General features: G+C 48.8%; 1 protein-coding gene across 1 annotated transcript in view; it reads left to right on the top strand.

Moving 5' to 3' along the window:
- The window catches only part of BCAP31 (B cell receptor associated protein 31), an 88000-nt gene that overhangs the window by 45762 nt on the left and 17197 nt on the right, over window positions 1-25041 (top strand). The window contains exons 5-6 of the mRNA XM_048490931.1: window positions 9374-9509; window positions 20491-20617. Coding sequence (XP_048346888.1) covers window positions 9374-9509; window positions 20491-20617 — 263 coding nt within the window. The remainder of the gene's footprint in view (window positions 1-9373; window positions 9510-20490; window positions 20618-25041) is intronic.

Here is a 25041-nt window from a genome sequence, read left to right as displayed (position 1 = left end):
TGGGAGCTCACCTGCAGGAGGTGAAAGCAATGACCTTTTATGGCTGTTGCTCCCGAGCACCTGGACTGTTGAGGCATTTGCAATCTCAGATCAAGGAGGATCAAGATTGGTAGCCATAAATCGACTTCTCCTCCATAAATCTGTCCAAGCCCCTTTTAAAGCTATCCAGGTGAGTGGCCATCACCACCTCCTGTGGCAGCATATTCCAAACACCAATCACACGTTGCGTGAAGAAGTGTTTCCTTTTATTAGTCCTAATTCTTCCCCCCAGCATTTTCAATGTATGCCCCCTGGTTCTAGTATTGTGAGAAAGAGAGAGAAATTTCTCTCTGTCAACATTTTCTACCCCATGCATAATTTTGTAGACTTCAATCATATCCCCCCTCAGCCGTCTCCTCTCCAAACTAAAGAGTCCCAAACGCTGCAGCCTCTCCTCATAGGGAAGGTGCTCTAGTCCCTCAACCATCCTTGTTGCCCTTCTCTGCACTTTTTCTATCTCCTCAATATCCTTTTTGAGATGCTACCAGAACTGGCTGTATAGTACTCCAAGTGCCTCGCACCTATATCGGTTTCTTGCTATAAGGGCATGACAATCTTTGCAGTTTTATTCTCAATTCCTTTCCTAATTATCCCCTGGCATAGAGTTTGCCTTTTTCACAGCTGCCATGCATTTCTATTTGACATTCCCATGGAACTATCAACTAAGACTCCCAAATCCCTTTCCTGGTCTGTGACTGATAGCACTGACCCTTGTAGCTTGTATGTGAAGTTTGGATTTTTTGCCCCTATGTGCATCACTTTGCATTTTGCTACATTGAACTGCATTTGCCATTTCTGAGCCCAATCACCTAATTCTTATCAAGGTCCGCTTTGGAGCTCTTCAATCCTTTGCGCCTCACCACTCTACATAATTTGGTATCATCTGCAAACTTGGCCACCACACTACCCACCCCTACTTATTTTATTTATTTATTTATTTTATTAAACTTATAGGCCGCCTATCCCCGAAGGGCTCAAGGCGGCTTCCAACATGGCTGTTACATAGACAGCAATCAACAACATAAAATACTAAAATCATTAAAACCTAAGAACTAAGCAGCAGGTCATTTATGAATAGGTTAAAGAGCACTGGTCCCAAAACGGATCAACATGGCACACCCCTCCCCCCCCCCCATTGTACTGCAAGGAAATAGTTCAGAAAAGTGCTTCAAGTCAAGTGGCAGGGACTAGAACCAAAAGCTCCCAGTATTCAATTTTAACATTAACACATTGTATTTAAATACTTGTGTTTTGTTTCAGATTTTTTTTGTCTTTCTTCAATCCAAACCATGTTGGTCGTGTGGGTGTCAGATAATGTAAACAAAAAGTAGAGTGCTTCTCCAGTTGGGACTGTAATTCCAGGGGCTGTTTATATTTGTGTAGTGCTTTGTAAGTTTGCAACCGGATGTGCCCCAGAGTTGCCTTTTGTAGCCCTGAAGGCCACCAGTGGCCACTCCCTCTTGCCTTTGTGCAGTGGCAAAATCCTGAATCTGTTTCAGGGCTGATGTGGGGTGCTGTACAGCTGCTGGCCACAAGATGGCAGCGGAGCTGCATTCTCTTTTTAAAATCAATTTAAAAAGGCTCGTCATGCTGGTGCGTGGGACCAGCTTGCACCCACTCCATTAGCCTACCTGGAGCCTCTGAGTGTATGCAGACTACTTTCCCACAAAGCAGCGGGCTTGGCACACATAGACCTGTCCTATTTTTGTGTGTGTGTTTTTTTTGGTTTCCTCTGGGCATAGAGCAGAGATCACTGGGGCAGCTTCTAGAGCAGTGATGGCGAACCTATGGCACGGGTGCCAGAGGTGGCACTCAGAGCCCTCTCTGTGGGCACCCTCAAAGAGAGCTCATCATGTGGGGTGGGAATCACCCTCCCTCGCACACATCTAGGCTGGCCTGGGCCGCTGGGCTTGATTATTAGCATTAAACCTAAGACCTAGTTTTGGGGAAGCAGTATAGGTAACCCTGTTAAGCACTGTTAAACCCCACTGATTTTCATGCAAAGAACTAAAGCACAATCCTTTACCTGGGAGTAGGCTCGGTTGCTGGCAATGGGGCTTGCTTCTGAGTAAACCCTTCTAGGGTTGTGATTCACCTGTTCGAAGAGTTGCATGGTTGCTTCAAAGCAAAGCCAACAACGACTCTACCTAAGCTTACTCCCCGAAAGTAACGCCAGCTCCTCTGAGCCAAATCCATTTTTTTTTCTAAACGTAAAACCTCAGTATTCAGGTTAAATTGCCATGTTGGCCCCTTTTATGAGCAAATAAGTGGGTTTTGGGTTGCAGTTTGGGCACTCGGTCTCGAAAAGGTTCGCCATCACTGTTCTAGAGACTGTGATTTCTAGCCTTCTCCAGCCTTTCTGGAGCAGGAGCAGCAGTGGCGTAGGAGGTTAAGAGCTCATGTATCTAATCTGGAGGAACCGGGTTTGATTCCCAGCTCTGCCACCTGAGCTGTGGAGGCTTATCTGGGGAATTCAGATTAGCCTGTACACTCCCACACATACCAGCTGGGTGACCTTGGGCTTGTCACAGCTTCTCAGAGCTCTCTCAGCCCCACCCACCTCACAGGGTGTCTGTTGTGAGGGGGGAAGGGCAAGGAGATTGTAAGCCCCTTTGAGTCTCCTGCAGGAGAGAAAGGGGGGATATAAATCCAAACTCTTCTTCTTCTTCTTTCTAACTTTTTGCATTTGTCAGCAAGTTGGAGTCCCTCTCCAAACCGTCCTGCGATTTTTTTCTTTTTAATTCATGCTTACTATTAGTTTTGCAGTCTGAATCGGTTGCTCTTGGGCAGCTCGCAGCCCCTTCCTACCCTAGTGCTGCAGCCACATCCCAGGCTCCCGATTTCAGCTCAGCACCTGCCTGTTCATTTCTCAGACTTAAGGAGCAGCCGTGTTCTAGCCGAGAGCGAACAATGCCTCTGGGCCATCATTCGTCCGCCTGGCCACACAGCAGCCCTGTGCAGTATGGGACTCCGTAGCTGGGATTTCTGTTTCGGCTGTGCATCTCATAGAGAGGGCAGCCTGTTTGGATTTTGAGTCTAGTTCTTGGATTATTATTATTATTAGCTCCTAGGGCAGTGATGGCGAACCTATGGCACGGGTGCCAGAGGTGGCACTCGGAGCCCTCTCTGTGGGCACGCACAGAGTTCATCATGTGGGGGGGAAATTGCCCCCCCCCCATCTAGGCTGGCCTGGGCCACTGGGCTCGATTATTAGCATTAAACCTAAGACCTAGTTTTGGGGAAGCAGTGTAGGTAACCCTGTTAAGCACTGTTAAACCCCACTGATTTTCATGCAAAGAAGTAAAGCGCGATCCTTTACCTGGGAGTAAGCTCGGTTGCTGGCAATGTGGCTTGCTTCTGAGTAAACCCTCCTAGGGTCGTGATTCACCCCTTGCATAGTTGCTTCAAAGCAAAGCCACCGACTACCACCAAGCTTACTCCTGAGTAATGCACCGTATTGGAGCCAACCATTTTTTCTAAACGAAAACCTCAGTATTCAGGTTAAATGGCCGTGTTGGCACTTTGTGATAAATAAGTGGGTTTTGGGTTGCTGTTTGGGCACTCGGTCTCAAAAAGGTTCGCCATCACTGTCCTAGGGCCTTTTCCAAACGGGCCTTTGAAGAGGTTATCTGGCTGGCTTTGTGCGTGCACTCATGGCTGTCTGCATGCCTTTATCCTAGCAGTGCTGAGTGTTACCTGTGGCTGGTGGTGCAGCCCCCAGGAGCACCACCTACGTTCTCTTCCTTGGCAACACTTAGGACATATGGCTAGGCGTTGTGTGTTTGTGAGCAGCAAGGCAGGTGCGCTGCGAGGGGCAGGGTCAGCAGCAGCAGGCCTGACAGAAGCCCTGGACCCCGGCTGCCCCACCTCAGGGCTTGCTGGCATTGGCCCTGTGTGTTATGCCAAGGCACCGTTGTTTGTTCCCTGTTCTTAATCTCAAGTCTCGCTGGGAAAGAAGTTCCGCCTCCCGCATCTTCTCTCCTCCCCCGGCAACTCCCATTTTGCCACTTCAGTTTTATTGCACAAAGTTGGAGATAAAACGTGGTGGCCAATTAGATTAAATGAATTGAAATTCGTTTCTCATTAAAAGGGGATTAGAGATGTTCAGGGAACTTATCAGTTTATCAGCGGCTCCAAGCCGTGTAGGCTAAAGGGAGCCTCTGTGTTCGGAGGCAGTCAGCCTTGGAATAACCATGCTAGGTGGTAGGAGGTTAAGTGCACGTGTATCTAATCTGGAGGAACCGGGTTTGATTTTCAGCTCTGCCGCCTGAGCTGTGGAGGCTTCTCTGGGGAATTCAGATTAGCCTGTGCACTCCCACACACGCCAGCTGGGTGACCTTGGGCTAGTCACAGCTTCTCGGAGCTCTCTCAGCCCCACCCACCTCACAGGGTGCTTGTTGTGAGGGGGGAAGGGCAAGGAGATTGTCAGCCCCTTTGAGTCTCCTGCAGGAGAGAAAGGGGGGATATAAATCCAAACTCCTCCTCCTCCTCTCTTCTTTCTCTCTTCTTCTCCCCAATTACGCTTATATGTGTGTGCCTCACTGCTCTCTTGCTCTCTCAGCTTTCCTTCTACTCTGAAAGCAAGAACACTTCGCAGCCTCATGCCTGGACAAGCCATGGCAAGCAGAGAGGAAGTAACCCCCTCCCATCTGTATTTGGCCACTGTGTGAGTCAGAGTGCTAGTCTAGATGGACCACTACTCTGATCTGGCAGAGCTCTTCTCATGTGGTGTAGAGGTTAAGAGCCGGTGCACTCTAATCTGGGGGACCAGGTTTGATTCCCCGCTCTGCCACTTGAGCTGTGAAGGCTTATCTGGGGAACCAGATTAGCTTGTGCACTCCCAACACATGCCAGCTGGGTGACTTTGGGCTAGTCAAAGTTATTTGGAGCTCTCTCAGTCCCACCCACCTCACAGGGTGTGTGTTGCGGGGTGGGGGAGGAAAAGGAGATTGTCAGCCCCTTTGAGCCTCCTTATAGGAGAGAAAGGGGGGGATATAAATCCAACTCTTCTTCTTCTTGGCCTCTGTGCCCCGTTGCTGGCTCCCAGAGGAACCGGTGGGCTGTTATATGAGAGAGGAGGCTGGGTTTAACTGACCCCCCGTCTGATCCATCCGAGTTTATCTTGTGAGCCAAACATTTGTACTATATCCCAAGTTCAGAATATCTTTCCTAACTCTTGACAGTGGGATTCCTGAAAAGGTACTGTGGAACTTCCTGCCCAAGGACAGTAGCAAACCTCTCCAGTCTGGGACTTGGGAGGCTTGTCTTGACTCCTGGTCGCTTGGAGCTGTCCCTGGGAAGCAGACTTCTCTTGGCATTTGAGGGGTGGGGGTACATTGGTGCCATCTTCCACGCACCCCCCAGCTGGTGTCTCTTCTCCTAGTAGTCTGGGCAGGTGTCAACAGGTGGCGAGGCCTGCCAGCTTCAGGTGGGACATGGAGATCTCCTGCAATTACAGCCGATCCCCAGGAGGAAATGGCTGTTTTTTGGAAGGAGGACCGTGGCATCCTATCCTGCAGTGGTCCCTCCTCTCCCTGAGTCCCCCAGTGTCCCAAATCTGCAGGTGTGGGGGCTCTGCCATGTCTCAACTCGGCCTGTTGTGTTACCTACTAGACGTGGCTGCCTTTCCAGCTGGGAGGGGCGGAGAGCAAGAGGGGGCGAAGGACGGAGGGCTGCGCTGGTCTGGCCACCCAGTAGCAATTCCATGCTCCTGGCATACTTTTCCCCCTTCTTGAAATTGTGGCATTTGTGTTAATTTGTCACGTTTGTGTTACATTGTGGCATTTGTGTTAATTTGTTAATTTGGAGGGGGGTACAGATCTCAACTGCTCTGAGAGCGCACAAGGCTGTCTTCACTCCCCACTCCAGATCTCCAGCCCTGCAGTTAAGAACACTTAAGAAGAAGAAGAGTTGGATTTATATCCCCCCTTTCTCTCCTGCAAGGAGACTCAAAGGGACTTACAAACTCCTTTCCCTTCCCCCCTCCCACAATAAACACCCTGTGAGGTGGGTGGGGCTGAGAGAGCTCTGAAGAACTGTGACTAGCCCAAGGTCACCCAGCTGGCGTGTGTGGGAGTGCACAAGCTAATCTGAATTCCCCAGATAAGCCTCCACAGCTCAAGCAGCAGAGCGGGGAATCAAACCTGGTTCCTCCAGATTAGAGTACACCTGCTCTTAACCACTATGCCACTGCTGCACTTTAGGGTCTCTTAAGATGGGGTGGCAGTTTCTGCAGGCTCTCTGGGCCTGGGCTGGCTGCCTCCAGGACAGTTCCGGAGACTCCTTCCGCAAGAACAAAATGTCAGTGACCTGCAACAGGAAAGAGGAATTGCTGGAAATCTCCACCTCTGCCCCTTGAGAAAAGCGAAGAGCATTTAGATGGCTTGGACGGATGCAGCCGTGACTGTCCTTTCCCAGAGCCATGGTGGTGTTAAAGTGCCGGAAGGAAAAGCCAGCAACGGACGGATGGTCTCAGAGGCCCTGGGCAAAGGTCAGGGGAGCCCTTGGGGCTCTGGAGGAGTTTGACAGGCGCCTGCATGAAGAGTCTTGTGTGCCCAAGCCGTTTTGAGAATCAGGTCCCTGATTTGGAACGATGCTATTTAATTGAAATAGAGTGGGAAGGGCCAACGTGGCGGTAGGGGTCAGCGGGAATAGAGCAATGTGGAGTCCATCCATTGTTTTATTGTCTGTTTGGCCTGCTACCTACCTTCCTGAAGGTCAGAGTATGGAAACTTTTGATTCTGTGATGTAGGCCTTGCGGGGGAAGCAGTGTGGGGATCGTATCCTGGATCCACCATAGACTTACCCTCTTGCCTTGCCCAAGGCTGCGCCTACAGCATTCCCCAATATGGAAACCGCAGCCAGCTCCGACCAAAGACTGTTGTTTCATCGTGTTGTGTTGTGTAGGAGCAGCAGTGGCATAGTGGTTAAGAGCAGGTGCATTCTAATTTGGAGGAACTAAGACCTAGTTTTGGGGAAGCAGTATAGGTAACCCTGTTAAGCACTGTTAAACCCCACTGATTTTCATGCAAAGAACTAAAGCACAATCCTTTACCTGGGAGTAGGCTCGGTTGCTGGCAATGGGGCTTGCTTCTGAGTAAACCCTTCTAGGGTTGTGATTCACCTGTTCGAAGAGTTGCATGGTTGCTTCAAAGCAAAGCCAACAACGACCACCAAGCTTACTCCCGAGTAACGCTCGCCTCTGAGCCAACCATTTTTTCTAAACGAAAACCTCAGTATTCAAGTTAAATTGCCATGTTGGCCCTTTGCGATAAATAAGTGGGTTTTGGGTTGCAGTTTGGGCACTCGGTCTCGAAAAGGTTCGCCATCACTGTTCTAGAGACTGTGATTTCTAGCCTTCTCCAGCCTTTCTGGAGCAGGAGCAGCAGTGGCGTAGGAGGTTAAGAGCTCATGTATCTAATCTGGAGGAACCGGGTTTGATTCCCCGCTCTGCCGCCTGAGCTGTGGAGGCTTATCTGGGGAATTCAGATTAGCCTGTACACTCCCACACATACCAGCTGGGGGACCTTGGGCTAGTCACAGCTCTTCGGAGCTCTCTCAGCCCCACCTACCTCACAGGGTGTGTGTTGTGAGGGTGGAAGGGCAAGGAGATTGTAAGCCCCTGTGAGTCTCCTACAGGAGAGAAAGGGGGGATATAAATCCAACTCTTCTTCTTCTTGGATAATTGGGGGCCCAAACGAATGAGCCACTTGAATGTCAAGAAATGCATTTCATCCAGAGGCGTAGCTGGGCCAGAGTGTACCTGGTACGCACTCTGGATTTTTCAGGGGGGGGCCCTGCCGCCCCCCCCTTCCCCAGGCTCCCACTCTCACTCATTTTAGAAAACTGAGCAGGCTGGAGAACAGGCCTTCCTGTTCTGGTGGGAACTACATTTCCCAGGAAACCCTGGGAAATGTAGTTCCCACCAGAACAGGAAGGCCTGTTCTGCAGCCTGTTCAGTTTTCTAAAGTGAGTGTGTGGGGGGTGCCATGGGGGGGACGGGGAAAAGGGGGAGGGGCCAGGGGATTTTGCACCCCCCACATGACCCAAATCCGTGCGCCCGGTGCGTTGCACACACACCCTGTCCCATGGGAGCTTCGCCACTGATTTCATCTCTTTCTGGGGCAAGGGGAGGGGAATTTCCAGGCATGTCAGAGCCGGATTCAGATCAGTCCTGTGGCATCGCATTCATCCATATACCTCCCACCCGCTTGCCATTTCCCCCAAATCTTAAAACTGTTTTTTTTTACCTCGTTGGGGTGATCCTGCCAGCACTGCTCGGTGCGTTTGTTCTTACCCTGAGAACTTGTGAGCTTGCTTTAGAACGGTCACAATCCAGGCCTCTGCTCTGAAATCTTCCACTCCTTGCTTCAAGGACCAGAGACGAATCCTGATTCTAGCATTTAGATGGCTTGGATCTGAATGCAGAGAAGGGCAACGAGGATGATTGAGGGACTGGAGCCCCTTCCCTATGAGGAGAGGCTGCAGCGTTTGGGACTCTTTAGTTTGGAGAGGAGGCGGCTGAGGGGGGACATGATTGAAGTCTACAAAATTATGCATGGGGTAGAAAATGTGGACAGAGAGACATTCTTCTCTCTTTCTCACAATACTAGAACCAGGGGGCATCCATTGAAAATGCTGGGGGGAAGAATTAGGACTAATCAAAGGAAACACTTCTGCACGCAACGTGTGATTGGTGTTTGGAATATGCTGCCACAGGAGGTGGTGATGGCCACTAACCTGGATAGCTTTAAAAGGGGCTTGGACAGATTTATGGAGGAGAAGTCGATTTATGGCGATACCAATCTTGATCCTCTTTGATCTGAGATTGCAAATGCCTTAACAGACCAGGGTGATCGGGAGCAACAGCCAAGCAGAAGGCCATTATGCCTTCACATCCTGCATGTGAGCTCCCAAAGGCACCTGGTGGGCCACTGCGAGTAGCAGAGAGCTGGACTAGATGGACTTTGGTCTGATCCAGCTGGCTTGTTCTTATGTTCTTAGGAGTGAGATTTTCTTGAGGTTCTAGGTCAGTGGTGGCAAACCTGTAGCACTCCAGGTATTCATGGACTACAATTCCCATCAGCCAATTGGCCATGCTTGCAGGGGCTGATGGGAATTGTGGTCCATGAACATCTGGAGTGCCATAGGTTCACCACTAAGGTTCTAGGTCAGTGGTGGCAGGGGCTGATGGGAATTGTGATCCATGAACATCTGGAGTGCCATAGGTTCACCACCACTGTTCTAGGTTGATCTGGGTTTTTACGTACTTGTTTCTATCCCGCACTGTTCACTCTGATGGGTTTTGACACTCTCTCTCTCCCCCCCCCCCCAGCCTGCTGAGACGTCTGGTCACGCTCATCTCCCAGCACGCCACCGCCCTGGCCTCCAACGAGGCTTTCAAGAAGCAGGCCGAAAGCGCCAGCGACGCAGCCAAGAAATACATGGAGGAGAACGACAAGCTAAAAAAGGTACCAGGCGGAGTTGAGGCAGGGGAGGCATTTGGGGCTCTGATCTCGAGAGGAGGTGGATTTAGGGCTGTGGTGGCGAACCTTTGGCACTCCAGATGTTATGGACTACAACTCCCATCAGCCCCTGCCAGCATGGCCAATTGGCCATGCTGGCAGGGGCTGATGGGAATTGTAGTCCATAACATCTGGAGTGCCAAAGGTTCGCCACCACTGATTTAGGGCTATTGGGAGTTCCCGGGGTCTGCATTATTCTTGTGACTGAACGTAACTCTGGTCCACGGTTGCCTTCAGATTGTATATGACTCTTGACATCAATGCAAGCAATTTGTAAGTGGAACTGAACAGTGTCGAATGTAGTAGAAATTTTATTGATACCTGTGCTCCCCTGGTAAATACAGATACAAATTAAATCCGCGTCATGTACATAAATACAAATTAAAACCACATTTGTCCAATTAAAATCATCACTGATAATATTATTTCCCACAGTCCCGCCTCAGTATTGTAATACCACCTCAGGAGGATGCTCTAATCAGGAAAGAACAGCCATCAGAGAGAAAGAAGGGAACAGGCCTCCTGGTGAGGCTGTTTTTGGTTTGTGAGTTCTTTGCTTCTGGCTGAAGAGGAGGAGTCTGGATTCACACCCCTCCTTTTTATTCCTTTAAGGCAGGGGTCCCCAAACTTTTTAAACAGGGGGCCAGTTCACTGTCCCTCAGACTGTTGGAGGGCCGGACTAAAAAAAACTATGAACAAATTCCTATGCGCACATGATTGTAAAATGTTTGATTTCGCCTTTCAGCCTTTCTGTCATGGTCTATTTTTAGAACAGTGACCAAAGTATGTCAAGTACAGGGTGGGCTCCAAATATTGTTGGGGAGGCTGTGGAATACCTTCCCCTGTAAAAAAAAAAAAAAAGAGCAGAACTTTCCCAATGAAGCATTCCATCTAACCCAGGATTAGGCATCTTCCTGGGTTCTTCCTCCCTAGCAGCCAGCGAGCGATTCGCCAGCCTGGCTGATGCCAATGGGAGTGAGGAGGAACGGAAAGCCTGAGAGCAACACATGGAGTAGCCGAGAGGGAAGGGCGGAGCAGGAGTTGCCACGTGTAAGGTTTCTAACTCTGGGTCAGAAAATTCATGGAGATTTGGGGGTGCCATCATGTAATTGCAATCAACAGCCGTTGGGGCCGGTTCCTCCTCTCCCTCAAGCCCCCACTGCACATGAATGGAGCCATTGCTGCCATGCCTGGCGGGCCGGATAAATGCCTTCAGGGGGCCACATTTGGCCCCCGGGCCGTAGTTTGGGGACCCCTGCTTTAAGGAGACTCAAGGCGGTTTGCTGACACCTTTCCCTTCCTCTCCCCATAAAAGGCACCTTGTCAGGTTTGTGGTGTCAGTCCACCCTAACTCACAAGGTGCCTGTTGCAGGGAGAGGAAGGGAAAGGAGTTTGTAAACCCCTTTGAGACCCCTTGAAGGTAGAGAAAAGTAGGATGTAAATTCAGACTATTCTCTTCTTCGTTAGGGTTGCCAGCTCCAAACTAGGAAATATGTACAGCTATTGGGAGTAGCACCCGAGGGGAGTTTGGGAAAGGGAGATACTTCAATGGGATATAATTCTTAGGATCCACCTTCCAAAATAGCCATTTTTTCCAGGTGAACTGAGAGCCGGCGTGATAGAGTGGTTAAGAGCGATATACTTTAACCTGGATAACTGGTTTGATCCCCCATTCCTGCACATGAAGCCTGCTGGGCGACCTTGGCCCAGGTCCCGCTTCTCTCAGAAGTCTCTCAGCCCCACGTCCCTCTTAAGGTGCCTGTCGTCAGGGCAGGGAAGGAAGCCGAAAGGCCACTTTGAGACTCCTTACAGTAGAGATTTATTTATTTATTTATTTATTTAGATTTTAGATTTCTAGGCCGCCTCTTCCCCGGAGGGCTCGAGGCGGCTCAACAACATGGCTGTTATCAACAGCAACTCAAACAACATAACTTAAACATTAAAACTCCGGCAGCAGTTACATACAATTTAAACAATCCAAACAATTCAAACAGTTTAAAAACAGTTCAAACAGGCGCCCATTCCTAAGGCTAAAAGCAAGGAAAAAAAGATAAAAGAAGAAAGGGAGGGAACAGGCGGGCCCAGATGGAGTCACGGCAGGCCTGACCAAGATGACAAAGATGGAAATCGGCAAGGTATAAAAGCTAGATAAGCAAGATAAGCAAGGTATAAAAGCTAGGTCTTCTTCTCTGCCCCTCGCCCAATTACAGCTTCTGAAAAGTGGCCTTCCAGTTGCGTGGTTATTCATCAGTCCCAGCCGTCCAGTGTTGTTCCTTGGAGGTCTCTGTTCTTTTAGTTGATTCCTACATTTTTGTAACCCGCCTTGAGTCGTGCTGAGAAAGGCAGGCTGTAAACGAAGCAAATCAGTACAGAAGTAAAAAATTCACCCAGTTTAGGCCGGCTGAGACACAGGCTAGACTGGAGAGCTCATGAGATCTTGGAAGCTGACAGATCAAGATTCTTGCCGTGCTGAGTTCTGGACCTGGCCAGTTCATGTACTTGCAGCTGTCAGATGCATAGAGCATGCGCTTCTGACGGGTCATGACTTTGGGAAGGCAGCTGTTGATGATAGTGTCTAGGAATGGGTTGGAGTTGTCAACTTCAGAATTCTGACATTCCAGTTTCTACTCTGGGAAATGAATCTCTCTCATGATGGGGGGGGGGGGGAATGGTGGAAACTACCCAGAATTTTGTTGTGCTGTTCAGGGTCTAGATAGTTTTCTGCGCAAGGTACACCTGTGTCCCCTCCCCGCACCTGGAGGGAGCACTTATTTTGCCTTCAGTTTTTCTCCAATGAGAAAAGGGCCTTGGACAGATTTATGGAGGAGAATTCGATCTCTGGCTACCAATTCTTGATCTTCCTTGACTTGAGATTGCAAATGCCTTAGCAGACCAGGTGCTCGGGAGCAGCAGCAGAAGGCCCTTGCTTTCACATCCTGCACGTGAGCTCCCAAAGGCACCTGGTGGGCCACTGCGAGCAGCAGAGTGCTGGACTAGATGGACTCTGGTCTGATCCATCAGGCTCTTTCTTATGTTCTTAATGAGGCTTTCTTGCATAATGCTTTTGCATAATTCTACAACAATAATTCTAAATTAATTAATTTGTTATGGGAAAGTGTGTGTGTGATAGAGAGACCTCTCTAATGACTTGGAACTTGAAAAGAACTGTGCCCATTATGTGTACCACCAGACCTGAAGGCCCTGGCTTTCTTTGTTCCTTGATCTAGCTAGCAGAACTGAACATAAGATTCCTAAGTCTTAAAAAAAGTTAAGAGTCAAGTCCAGTTACATTTTAAACACCTCCAAGATTTTGAGAGTCAAAGCTCTCTTCAACAGGGTACAATTTGGAGTGGAGATACCTTGTCATTAGTATTTGACAAAGGGAGATTTGTCTCTCGGAAGCTCCCAGCCCCGTGGTCCCTTTGCAGTGGGCTCCCCTTGCGTTTCCCTATCTAAATTCAAGGAGGAACCCACTGTCTGCTGCGCGGCTGCACTCAAAGCCGCCTGCCCCCATTCAAAAGGCAAGAAATTGCCCTTTAAAGGTAATATCAATATTGCTTATGTCAATATATCACCATTCTTGAGGCCGCTTTTAGTTGCTTTTGTGCTTTTAGGGAAAAGCCGGCTGTAGATCCCTGAAGGGGGTACTGGTGTCTCCCCACCCCCCACCCCCCAATTCCTCTCCGGGATCCACGGCTGGCTTTTCCATAAAAATGCAAAAGCAACTAAAAGCAGCCTACCAATATTAATATTAATACCAATATTAATAATACTGTTTTTATTGATTTATGTATTTTAATGATATTATTTACTGTTTTTGTACTTTGGTATTTATTGTCTGTACACCATTCTGAGCCCTTTGGTTGGAGAGCAGTTTATTAAGTCGAAATAATAATAATAATAATAATAATAATAATAATAATAATAATAATAATAATAATAATAAAAATAATAATAATAATAATAATAAAATAAAAATAAAAATAAAAAACAGCTGTATTGTGAGCCGCCTTATTAAGTTGAATTATTAATAATAATAATAATAATAATAATAATAATAATAATAACAACAACAACAACAACAACAACAACAGCCATATTGTGAGCCGCCTCGAGCCCTTCGGGGATGAGGCGGCCTAGAAGTTTAATTAATTGATGATGATGATGATGATGATGATGATGATAATGGTTATTATACCATAACACTCGCTCGCTGCAGGGTAGAATGCCAGTGTACCATCACCCCCAGTTTGCCCTGTGCCAAGAGCTGCGTTCAAGACTTCCAGTAAGATGCCTGCTGTGTAGACCTACCTGTAGGGGGCAGCAGAGCCCTGCAGCAGAGAGGGAATGTCCCTGGGAGCGCAGTTCAGTTAGAGTTGCCTGTGGACACACAGCCGTGGCCGCTCTGAACGGCTTAGGAGGAGATTGCGGCCTGTTTTTGCTGGCTGTCATTTCTGAGAAAATAATCAAAGCCCGCAATTCAAAGATAAAAATATGAAAGAAAAAGGGTTCAAGGCTGATTTGTTTACTGATGGCTCGATGCTCCCAGTGCACTTTGCAACTAGGCCTTATTATGTCAAATGGCGTAATCGGCTTGCAAATGGCCACTAAATCGGATTGAAAGGGCATTGTTTGACCTGTGTAGAAGTGCCCAGTGTCTAATACTTAGAGTTGTAAGGGAGACTTTTTTCCAGGGAAGCCCTCCCTCTGTGTTGTGTCGAATGCCTTAATGTCAACGTGATGAGGCTGGGCTCTGCCTGGTGTAGTGGCTAAGACCCCGGGCCATCTTTCCATTCTCTGAGTTGTCCTTCAGTCCCAGGAACTTTCATTCCCAAGATAGTGTCCGGCTAGGGTCACTTGGAGAACCAGGTTTGATTCCCCACTCCTCCACGTGAGCGACGGATTCTTATCTGGCGAGCTGGATTTGTTTCCCCACTCCTCCACGTGAAGCGTGCAGGGTGACCTTGGGCCTGTCACGGTTCTCCCCACATACCTCGCAAGGTGTCTGTTGTGGGAAGGGGAAGGAAAAGGAGTTTTTAAGCCACCTTGAGAAAAAGTGGGGGTATAAATCCAAACTCCTCTTCTTCAAATTCCTGCACTGTGATAAAGGTTGGGACTGTCCTGCTCTCTCGGCCTAACCTACTTTCCACGGTTGTCATTGTTGGGAGATCCACACCTAGTGAATGCGTAAATTAGTAGCTATCTAATCCTTGAAAGAGTAGCCAGAAGTACAGGAGGCTAGGAACACAGGAAGCTTACACTGAGCACTGCATGGCAGTGGCTTCCAAGGAGAGCTTGCTAGAGAGGAACTTCAGGAACCCACAAAAAGAAAGTCAGAGTCGTTTGTAGTTTCTAATCTAATGAAAAGAGTATTTATTAGTGAACTCCATTCTGGATAGAAAGGTGGAGAGTTAGGTTCACTATCTAATCTAGCTGGATGGAGGCGGATGCGTAGGAGACACATCCTCTCCCTAGGCATGGTGAAGGGAAGATGGAGAGGTTCGAGAAGAAGAGAAGCAAAGGGAGAGGAAGTCCCTAAGAGTATCAGTCTACATCAAAGGGATAGACTCAGCATGATAGAGTAAAGGTGACAAATTCCTAAGTCCCTATCTAGCCACTAGCTCGCTAGTAAAAACCCCCTCTGTAGGATGAGGCAGGAAACAGTGTAAAGTCCCTTTTCTTCCAACAGTCATGAAGCTGAAAAGGGAGTTGACGTGGCTTAGTAGAAGAAGAAGAAGAAGAGTTTGGATTTATATCCCCCACTTTCTCTCCTGCAGGAGACTCAAAGGGGCTGACAATCTCCTTGCCCTTCCCCCCTCACAACAAACACCCTGTGAGGTGGGTGGGGCTGAGAGAGCTCAGAAGAACTGTGACTAGCCTAGGGTCACCCAGCTGGCGTGTGTGGGAGCGCACAGGCTAATCTGAATTCCCCAGATAAGCCTCCACAGCTCAGGCGGCAGAGCGGGGAATCAAACCCGGTTCCTCCAGTGCACCTGCTCTTCACCGTGGAGAAGGTCCCAGGTGCAATCCCCGGCATCTCCAGTTAAATGGGTGGTGTGGAAACACCCCCCCCCCCCGAGAGTCTGGAGGGCGGCTGCCATTCTGAGAAGGCAGGACAGGCCTTGATGGACCAAAGCTCTGATTCTGAACAAGGAAGCTTCATGTGACCACAGGCAACTCTGTACCCCATCCTAAACTTCTGGGCGGGGGGGCGACGGGAGAAAGTGTATAGTTGTTCCTTCCATGGGGCTGGGGTAAGGGGCATAGCGCCCCCGCAATGGGGAAAATTCACATTACTTCTCTATTTGGCTCCTTGCTTGTCAATCAAGGGAGTGGGGGGGGGGCCCCTAGCCTGGCGGCGTTATTCTGCAGTTGCTGGCAGCTGCGGGGTGACGGGAGTCCTCTCTGGCGGCTGGTGCCACTGAGTCTTGGGTGGCAACTCCTGCTTCAGAGACAGTTCCCATTTACAGTAATTTCTTGTGCCAGCCCTTGATAACCTGATGGGGAAAGTCGCAGTGTGCAAAGGGAAGTCTGTAATAGTTTTTTCCTTAACAGCGCAACCTGATATTCTTGGTTCAGAAACGTTAGATTCGAGTCCCCTCTAGCACCTAAGAGGCTGACAAACCTTTTGAGGCATAAGCTCTCGAGTGTCAAAGCTTAGATCCTAAAAATCTTGTCAGTCCCAGCTGGACTCGAGTTTAACTTTCCTATTGCAGACCAACACGGTTGCTCCCTGAAATGATTAAGAGGGAAAAGCCATTTTCTCAAACCCGCTTCCCTCCCCTTTTTGCAAAACATCTACCATTGATCCTGGATCCAAATCACCTTCCCAGATGCTAGGGTCACTTGGGAGTTAATTTGATCCGCTAGCATCTCCTCGCCATCGAACCCTTAACCGTTCAGGCCGCGATTCCTCTCTGGCAGAGGCTGAGTTGAAAATCTCCCTACATCCCACTGCCCTGAGGGTAAGACTCTGCAAAAGATACTTCCCTCTAAGCCAGTGATGGCGAACCTTTTCGAGACCGAGTGCCCAAATTGCAACCCAAAACCCACTTATTTATCGCAAAGTGCCAACACGGCCATTTAACCTGAATGCTGAGGTTTTAGTTTAGAAAAAACGGTTGGCTTCGAGGCGCGCGTTACTCTGGAGTAAGCTTGGTGAAGCAACCATGCAACACTTCGAATGGGTGAATCACGACCCTAGGAGGGTTTACTCAGAAGCAAGCCCCATTGCCAGCAACCGAGCTTACTCCCAGATAAAGGATCATGCACAGGCCAGCCTAGATGTGTGTGGGGGGGGTGATTTTCCGCCCCCCCCATGATGAACTCTGTGCCCACGTGCCCACAGAAAGAGCTCTGCGTGCCACCTCTGGCACCCGTGCCATAGGTTTGCCACCACAGCTCTAAGCTGTGGGTTTGACCACTGTCATTTTGTGGCATGCAGCTGCATCAGCTATTAGTAAGTAACAAGCCTTTATTGGCATAAAATAAACATACAAAATAAGCATACAAAATTTGCCCATTATTGCTCACAGTTATAGACACTGGTACTAAAATATATACATGGTCCTTCTGTAACTATAGGACATTCCTTCAGCTAAGTTGACTCACTTAAACGTCATCGGATACTGACAAAAGCTAGAAAAATTACTGCTGGCTATATGTGGTCGTAATACATAGACATTGATTGGTATTCATCTAGACCCGTGGTGGCGAACCTTTGGCACTCCAGATGTTATGGACTACAATTCCCATCAGCCCCTGCCAGCATGGCCACTTGGCCATACTGGCAGGGGCTGATGGGAATTTTAGTCCATAACATCTGGAGTGCCAAAGGTTCGCCACCACTGATCTAGACTTACGTCTATTATCGTTAGCAGAAATTTTGCTACATTCTCGCACACTGTGGGATCCATGTTGTTCAAAAGCATAGGTATCTTAAGAGCATCGGTTAGATTGTTATACAGAAATGGGATAAGTGCACTTATCCCATTTCTGCATCAGCTATTGCTAAAGCTCTTTTCTGGAGGTTTCTCATGCACAGCATCTAGTCAAGCATTCTGGGAAATATATATATTTGCACAAGGATGGTTTTTATGCTCTAATTCACCTGAAGTCTACTAAATTTAACACTGTTTCTTTTTGTGGAATGCTGGCCGTCTCCCAAGTTCTCACTGGTCGAAGCCTGGAGTCCCTTGTGCCTAATTTTGAATACCAACCCTGATGGAGGCTTTGTTTATCATGAGGTTGGAGGTACAAAGAAACACCAGTTCTGCCGCCAAGTAATCTGTCCTGGGTTTTGTTTTGTTTTTTAGGATTGGTTGAATGTTGGGAGCAAACTGGGCATTGTTTGTGATCGAGACAGATCTGATTGGTTGAGGGGCCTGTGTGTTTTCTGCCCTTGTGTGAAGACTGCATAGGGACACCTTCAGCTAATGCCGTTTTGTGCAAAGTGTCACACTAGGATCTGGGAGACCTAGGTTCAAAAGCTTGCTGGGTGGTTAGCTCCCACACTCCCACACACGCCAGCTGGGTGACCTTGGGCTAGTCACAGCTTCTCGGAGCTCTCTCAGCCCCACCTACCTCACAGGGTGTTTGTTGTGAGGGGGGAAGGGCAAGGAGATTGTCAGCCCCTTTGAGTCTCCTGCAGGAGAGAAAGGGGGGATATAAATCCAAACTCTTCTTCTTCTTGCACATTCTGAACCCGACCTGCCTCTCAGGGAGGGGAGGATGGCGTCTCCATTGGGAGGAAAGAGGGGTATTAAAGAAGTGAATAAATAAAACATTATTGGGCTAGCTGCTTTCCCCAAATCTGGGATTCTTCATTGGGGTTAAACCAGAATTGCCCTGATGAAGCAGATTGTCTTCTGCGAAACAGTGAAGACCCGGAACATCTTGTTGATTCATGGAAGATATTGCACAGTTTCTGTAGCTATTGTTATTTACCTGGACTGATGATCCAAGAAGTTTTTGCACGAGCTTCTGGAGGAATTGTTTCTTACCTGGACTTACCTTGTCCATTGTACCTGTTTATCTCCAGTCACGGTGCTTCCAGGGCACCTTGTTTTCAGCATGTTTGCGTGTTCTGCTCTGCTGATTGTTAGCTGTATTTGCGGTTGTTTTTCTCTTCCTGTTCTCTTCCTGATTCTTTGCTTATAATATACTTTTGCTTATAGCCATTTCTGTGGTAGGTTGTTTTTGTTTTGTATACTTGGTTCCACCACATTTTTTTGTCTGTTTTTGTTTTACCAAAACTTGGATGGTGCCTGCAGGATCAAAAAGGTCACGGACTCCCAGGCAAATGCAATTACTTGCAACTGGACCCCAAAGTTACCCGGTTTTGGAGTGAAGCCATAAGTATTGCCATCTGATCTAGCATATATATATTTTAGAAGAAGAGGAGTTTGGATTTATACCCCACCTTTCTGTCCTGTAAGGAGACTCAAAGTGGCTTACAAGCTCCTTTCCCTTCCTCTCCCCACAACAGACACATTGTGAGGTGGGTGGGGCTGAGAGAGTTCTGAGATAACTATGACTACGCCAAGGTCACCCAGCAGGAATGTAGGAGTCGGGAAACAACTCTCGCTCACCAGATAAGAGTCTGCCACTCAGGTGGAGGAGCAGGGAATCAAACCCGGTTCTCCAGATTAGAATCCACCTGCTCTTAACCACTACACCACGCCGGCTCTATTAAAGGGTGTCCTGGTCTCCTCTCAAAACTCCTTCCTGGGCATACTATGTATTATCTACCTTGAGTCCCTATGAGAACAGTGAATTTTAAATAACGTAAATACATTTTAATATTGCTTTCTCCATGGTCCACTCTAGGTGTGTCAAAGATCTAGAGATGGTCTGTCATGAACGTTGGCCGGAGCAAAATGGGGCAGGAGAAAGATCCAAGTGCCTGGGGGTGGGGGAGGGGGAGGGAAGCCCCCTCTGGAACTGGATGACTTAAGGTGATAGTAATCTTGGCTCCATCAATGGAAATTCCAGAGGAATTTAGCCATGTCGAGTCTGTTGCAGCCAAAGTAAAAGGAGTCTTATGGCACTAAAAAGGCTTTGGCCGATTATATGCTGCTTCTCTACTCTGCAGCAAGGAGACATTTCCTTCGGGTCAGAGATTTCTGTACTGATGCGCTGTGTGTTAACATTGCTGCAGATCCCGAAAGCCCCGTGGTTAGTGAAAGTGGGGAAACCCCAGTCCTCTCTTCAGGGGTTACTGCTCCTTCTGGTCTCCCCCCCCCCCCCCCCCGTAGGTATTTCTGGGAGATCTACTGCCAGCTTTTACAAAAAGCACAGTCATATTGATAAGAGCACAGAAATATCAATATAAAATTGTGAAGGGCCAGCAATTTTGCAATGGCTGGGAGCAACCCAGAAGTGGGGGCTGGCAAGCCACGCAGCAGGCAGTGGGGTGTGTTTTCGCATGTAGAAGAAGAAGAGAAGAAGAGTTTGGATTTATAGCCCCCCTTTCTCTCCTGCAGGAGACTCAAAGGGGCTGACAATCTCCTTGCCCTTCCCCCCTCACAACAAACACCCTGCGAGGTGGGTGGGGCTGAGAGAGCTCCGAGAAGCTGTGACTAGCCCAAGGTCACCCAGCTGGCGTGTGTGGGAGTGCACAGGCTAATCTGAATTCCCCAGATGAGCCTCCACAGCTCAGGCGGCAGAGCTGGGAATCAAACCCGGTTCCTCCAGATTAGATAACACGAGCTCTTAACCTCCTACGCCACTGTTTCTCCTGTAAACAGAGACATGCTAGGAGACCCCCACTACGACCCCACTGTGGAGCAAAGAGCCCCAAGGAAAACACAACCTTTATTCCATCAGAGGTTTGTAGGGGCTTTGAGGAGCTGACTGTAGCGGGCCCCGGACTCCTTTCTCCCTTCATGCATCTTCTCCCTTTCTCCCCCTCTTTAAAAAAACACAGGAGATGAAGTTGGCTGGAGGGGATGCTGGAGATCCGAATGCGAAAGGCGCTGGAACTCAGGAAGAGAACAAAGCTCTGGAGGCCGAAGTCAAGAAGCTGAAGGATGAACTGTCTTCCTCAAAGAGAGGTGAGGATGGGTGGGGGGGGGGGAGTGGGGGGGATCCTTGGAGGTTTAATACTGAAACCAGGCTCTGGTGAGGGGACATTTGGTTTCCTTGCTGCTGAAATGGTGACCTGCCCACCCTGTAGATAGCCATCTTCTTCCAACTTGGCAACTTGCAGGAGAAAGAAACGGATTATATTACATGTCTTCCCCCCCCGCCGCCACCACAACTCTGTGTACTGGCTGCAAGCCAGTGGAAAAGAAATACAGTATCTATTAATAGCCCTGGGACTGTATGTCCATGCGCCTTCCTCATGCACTGCTTTGAAATGCCCCATTCGGGCCTTTGTCTCGCGGCTTAAAATAATTCACTTGGCATCAGGTTTTTGGGAATAGGTGGGCCAGCCCCGAAGCTCGTGTTTGTAAACACTTTGCTTTTTCCGTAGTCATGAGAGGTTGGCGTCTCTTCCCCTGCGCACAGAGCAAAAGAGGCTCAGCGTCTAAGTGAGTTGGCCTGGCTCTTAAACGGGTTGAGAAAAGAAGTCAAAGCTCCTTTCGTTATGTATTAAGATCTACTAGCGTTTGGGACTCTTTAGTTTGGAGAGGAGGCGTCTGAGGGGGGATATGATTGAAGTCTATAAAATTACGCATGGCGTGGAAAATGTTGACAGAGAGACATTTTTCTCTCTTTCCTCTAAAGAAGCGAAAACTCAGTGAGACCAAAGGGGGGGCCATCCATTACACTTGCAGAAAATGCTGGGAGGAGAAGAATTAGGACTAATAAAAGGAAACCTTCTTCCCACAGCGTGTGATTGAGTGTTTGGAATATGCTGCCACAGGGAGGTGGTGATGGCCACTCCACCTGGATGATGGCAGCAGCTTTTAAAAGGGGCTTGGACAGATTTATGGAGGAGAAGTCGATCTATGGCTACCAATCTTGGTTCTCTTTGATCTGAGATTGCAAATGCCTTAACAGACCAGGTGCTTTCGACGGGAGCAGGAGCAGCAGAAGGCCATTGCGTTCACATCCTGTATGTGAGCTCCCAATGGTACCTGGTGGGCCACTGCGAGTAGCAGAGTCCTGGACTAGATGGACTTTGGTCTGATCCAGCTGGCTTGTTCTTATGTCCTTATGTTCTTACTAGATTTGAGTCCAGTAACACCCTTAGAGACTAGCCAGGTTTTCAGGGGCCGTGCTCGCGAGTTGCAGCGCTCTCTTTATCCGATAAGTAACGAAAGCTCGGCTCTCAAAAAGGTATACCCCGAAAGTCTCTTTGGGTTCTGAGGGGCTACTTGGCTGGAATCTGTAGATCCGCATGGCTGCTGTCTGAAACTGTCTTCTAGTTTTTGTGCGACTTCAGATTTATTTCTAGGGATGGCTGCACACCACGGGCTTGAAACGTTGTGGGGGATTTCGCCCCCTGAGCTGCCTAACCAGGCAGTGTCGTGCTGCTGACCCCTCCTTTGTATGCACCCCCTTCACCGAACACATACCGGCAGAGGCAGCCCTACCATTAAGAGGCAGTGTGGTGCAGTGGTTAGAATGTCAAACAGCCTTCTCCCCAAGTCCCCGTTTCCTGTCAGAACTTCAGGCTGGCCAATAAGTGGAGCAGCAGTGGCGTAGGAGGTTAAGAGCTTGTGTATCTGATCTGGAGGAACCGGGTTTGATTCCCAGCTCTGCCACCTGAGCTGTGGAGGCTTATCTGGGGAATTCAGATTAGCCTTTGCACTCCCACACACGCCAGCTGGGTGACCTTGGGCTAGTCACAGCTTCTCGGAGCTCTCTCAGCCCCACCTACCTCACAGGGTGTTTGTTGTGAGGGGGGAAGGGCAAGGAGATTGTAAGCCCCTTTGAGTCTCCTACAGGAGAGAAAGGGGGGATATAAATCCAAACTCTTCTTCTTCTTCATCGGCTTTTTGTAACCTTTACCTTTTAAGAAAATGTTTGGGCTTCATTTCATTTCTGTTTCCGGTTGGTTTTCGATTTCTGCGATCCACATCCCATTGTAGTGTTTATCAGATGGCCAGTTCTGCCCATAGTGGTGATTTCAATTGCATAAATGTGGTTTTAAATTTGTATTTCTGTGCATTGTGTATATAGTGTAAGCTGTCCTGAGCCCAGTGAACGTATCATGGAGGCGTAAGAGTCCCTAAAGGCCATCCAATCTAACCCCCTGCCATTCAGGAGAACAGTCAAAGCACCCTTGGCAGATGGCCACAGGAGGAGACTCCACCACGCTCTGAAGCAGTTGTTATCCCACTGTCGAACAGCCCTTACCCTCAGGAAGTTCTTCCTAATGTTTAGACCAGGGGTCCCCAAACTTTTTAAACAGGGGGCCAGTTCACTGTCCCTCAGACTGTTGGAGGGCTGGACTAAAAAAAACTATGAACAAATTCCTATGCACAAATGATTGTAAAATGTTTGATTTCACCTTTCAGCCTTTCTGTCATGGTCTACTTTTTAGAACCAGAAATTTGAGCCAAAAGTATATCAAAAATTTTGAAGTACAGGGTGAATCTCCCAAATATTGTTGGGGAGGCTGTGGAATACCTCCCCCTGTAAAAAAAAAAAAAAGAGCAGAACTTTCCCAATGAAGCATTCCATCTAACCCAGGATCAGGTATCTTCCTGGGTTCTTTCCTCCTCTAGCAGCCGAATGGGCTGACGATTAAGCCAGCCTGGCTGTTGATGCCAATGGGAAGTGTGGTGGAACAGAAAGCCAGAAGGAGCGAAAACACATACCATGGGTGCTAGCGAGTGGGAAGGCGGAGCAGGCGTTTGCGTTACTTATACTTTGATGTGTAAAGAGTTTCCAACTCTGGGTCAGAAAAAAATGCATGGAGATTTAAGAGGGTGCCATCCAGCATTGTAACTGCAATCAACACGGCCGTTGGGGCCGGTTCCCTCCTCTCCCTCGGAGCCCCCACTGCACATGAATGGAGACCATCCACCCACCATGCCTGGCTGGGACCCAGGATAAATGCCTTCAGGGGGCCACATTTGGCCCCCGGGCCGTAGTTTGGGGACCCCTGGTTTAGATGGAATCTTTTTTTCCTATACCTTGAACCTATTGCTCCTTGCCCTGGTCTCTGGAGCAGAGAAAACAAGCTTGCTCCTTCACCAACGTGACATCCCTTCAAATATTTAAACACGGCTATCACATCATGCCTTAACCTTCCCCTCTCCAGACTAAACTTACCCAGCTCCCTAAGTCTCTCCGCATAGAGCATGGAATCAAGACCTTTTGGTTGCCCTCCTCTTGACCCATTCCAGCTTGTCAATATCCTTCTTAAACTGTAGTGCCCAGAACTGGACACAGTATTCCAAGTGAGGTCTGGCCAATGACTTAGATTAATTTGACTTAACGCTATGTGATCTTGCCTTGAGTCTTAAGTGAGAAAGGCAGATGTTAATAACAAACAAAAATGGCAGAAATAGCAAACAAAATAGCAGGTACCAAACTGACTTGGGCAGTGGAGCGAAGGGATCGAATGGGGACCGAGTTTTACAGTCTTAATTTTTAAACTTCTTGGGGAAAGTGATCTTTGCCTGTTTCTCATTTACTTGTGATGTTCCAATTCCCTGCATAATTTAGTCAAGCTATGCAAGCATGACCCAAATATGTACCCGCCAGACTTGGATTAAGCTGGCTGCGATGGTGGGGTGCGCGATCCCTGCAGAGTCTTCATGCGAGATGGATGCCTGTGTGTTAGAATGGATCTTCGCAGCCTGCGTAAGGCTTGGTTTTGGAACCCAGCGGCTCCTTTCCTGCAGGGAGCTTTGCTTGTTCTCAGCAGGTAGTTGGAAACTTCAGCTGCCGTTGAACACCCGGGGGATGGAGGGGTGGGAGATTAAGGGAGGGACCTGCGACGCCATATTTTCAGAAGCTCCAGTTACATTTTCTTTCTCCCCACGCCTGTTTCTTGGTGCCTTTAAAATAACAGTCACAAAAAAATAGCGAGTGGATGTTTTCGATGGCAGTCTCAGCCAGTTTTGAGCGGCTTTGGTGGCTCCCATGACCAGAACTGGCCAGCCGGAGGGGTTGACATCAGCTGCGGAGGAATCTTCAGCCGGATTGGGTGGCTGGCTGCCCTCCCGACCTTCTTGCCTCGTGGGGTGGGCTCATGTAACAGCTCCTGCTCTTCCATCCCATCCCGCCTGGCCCGTTCACATAGCACAGTGGCCCGGCGGACCTCCCCCAGCCGTGGCCTCTGCAAACCATGCGTTTTCCAGTTTGACACAGCTGTTCTGACCGGGTTTTGGAGAGTCACCTTTAGAAATGGGGGGGGGGGGGGGGGGGGGGGTAGCAGTAGGGGTTTCGCATTAACTGAAGCACACCAGCCTCCTGCCTGCATGAATTGGCCTCTCTCTGCCCAGCGTGTGGATGCTATGTGCCGTCAAGTCGCTTCTGTCTTACAGCGACTCCATGAAATGGATGGCCTCCCATT

Source organism: Sphaerodactylus townsendi, linkage group LG03, assembly GCF_021028975.2.
Source record: "Sphaerodactylus townsendi isolate TG3544 linkage group LG03, MPM_Stown_v2.3, whole genome shotgun sequence".
NCBI classification, from domain to species: Eukaryota; Metazoa; Chordata; class Lepidosauria; order Squamata; family Sphaerodactylidae; genus Sphaerodactylus; species Sphaerodactylus townsendi.
The sequence above is the reverse complement of the archived record's forward strand: the minus strand, read 5'-3'. Positions and strand labels throughout refer to the sequence as shown.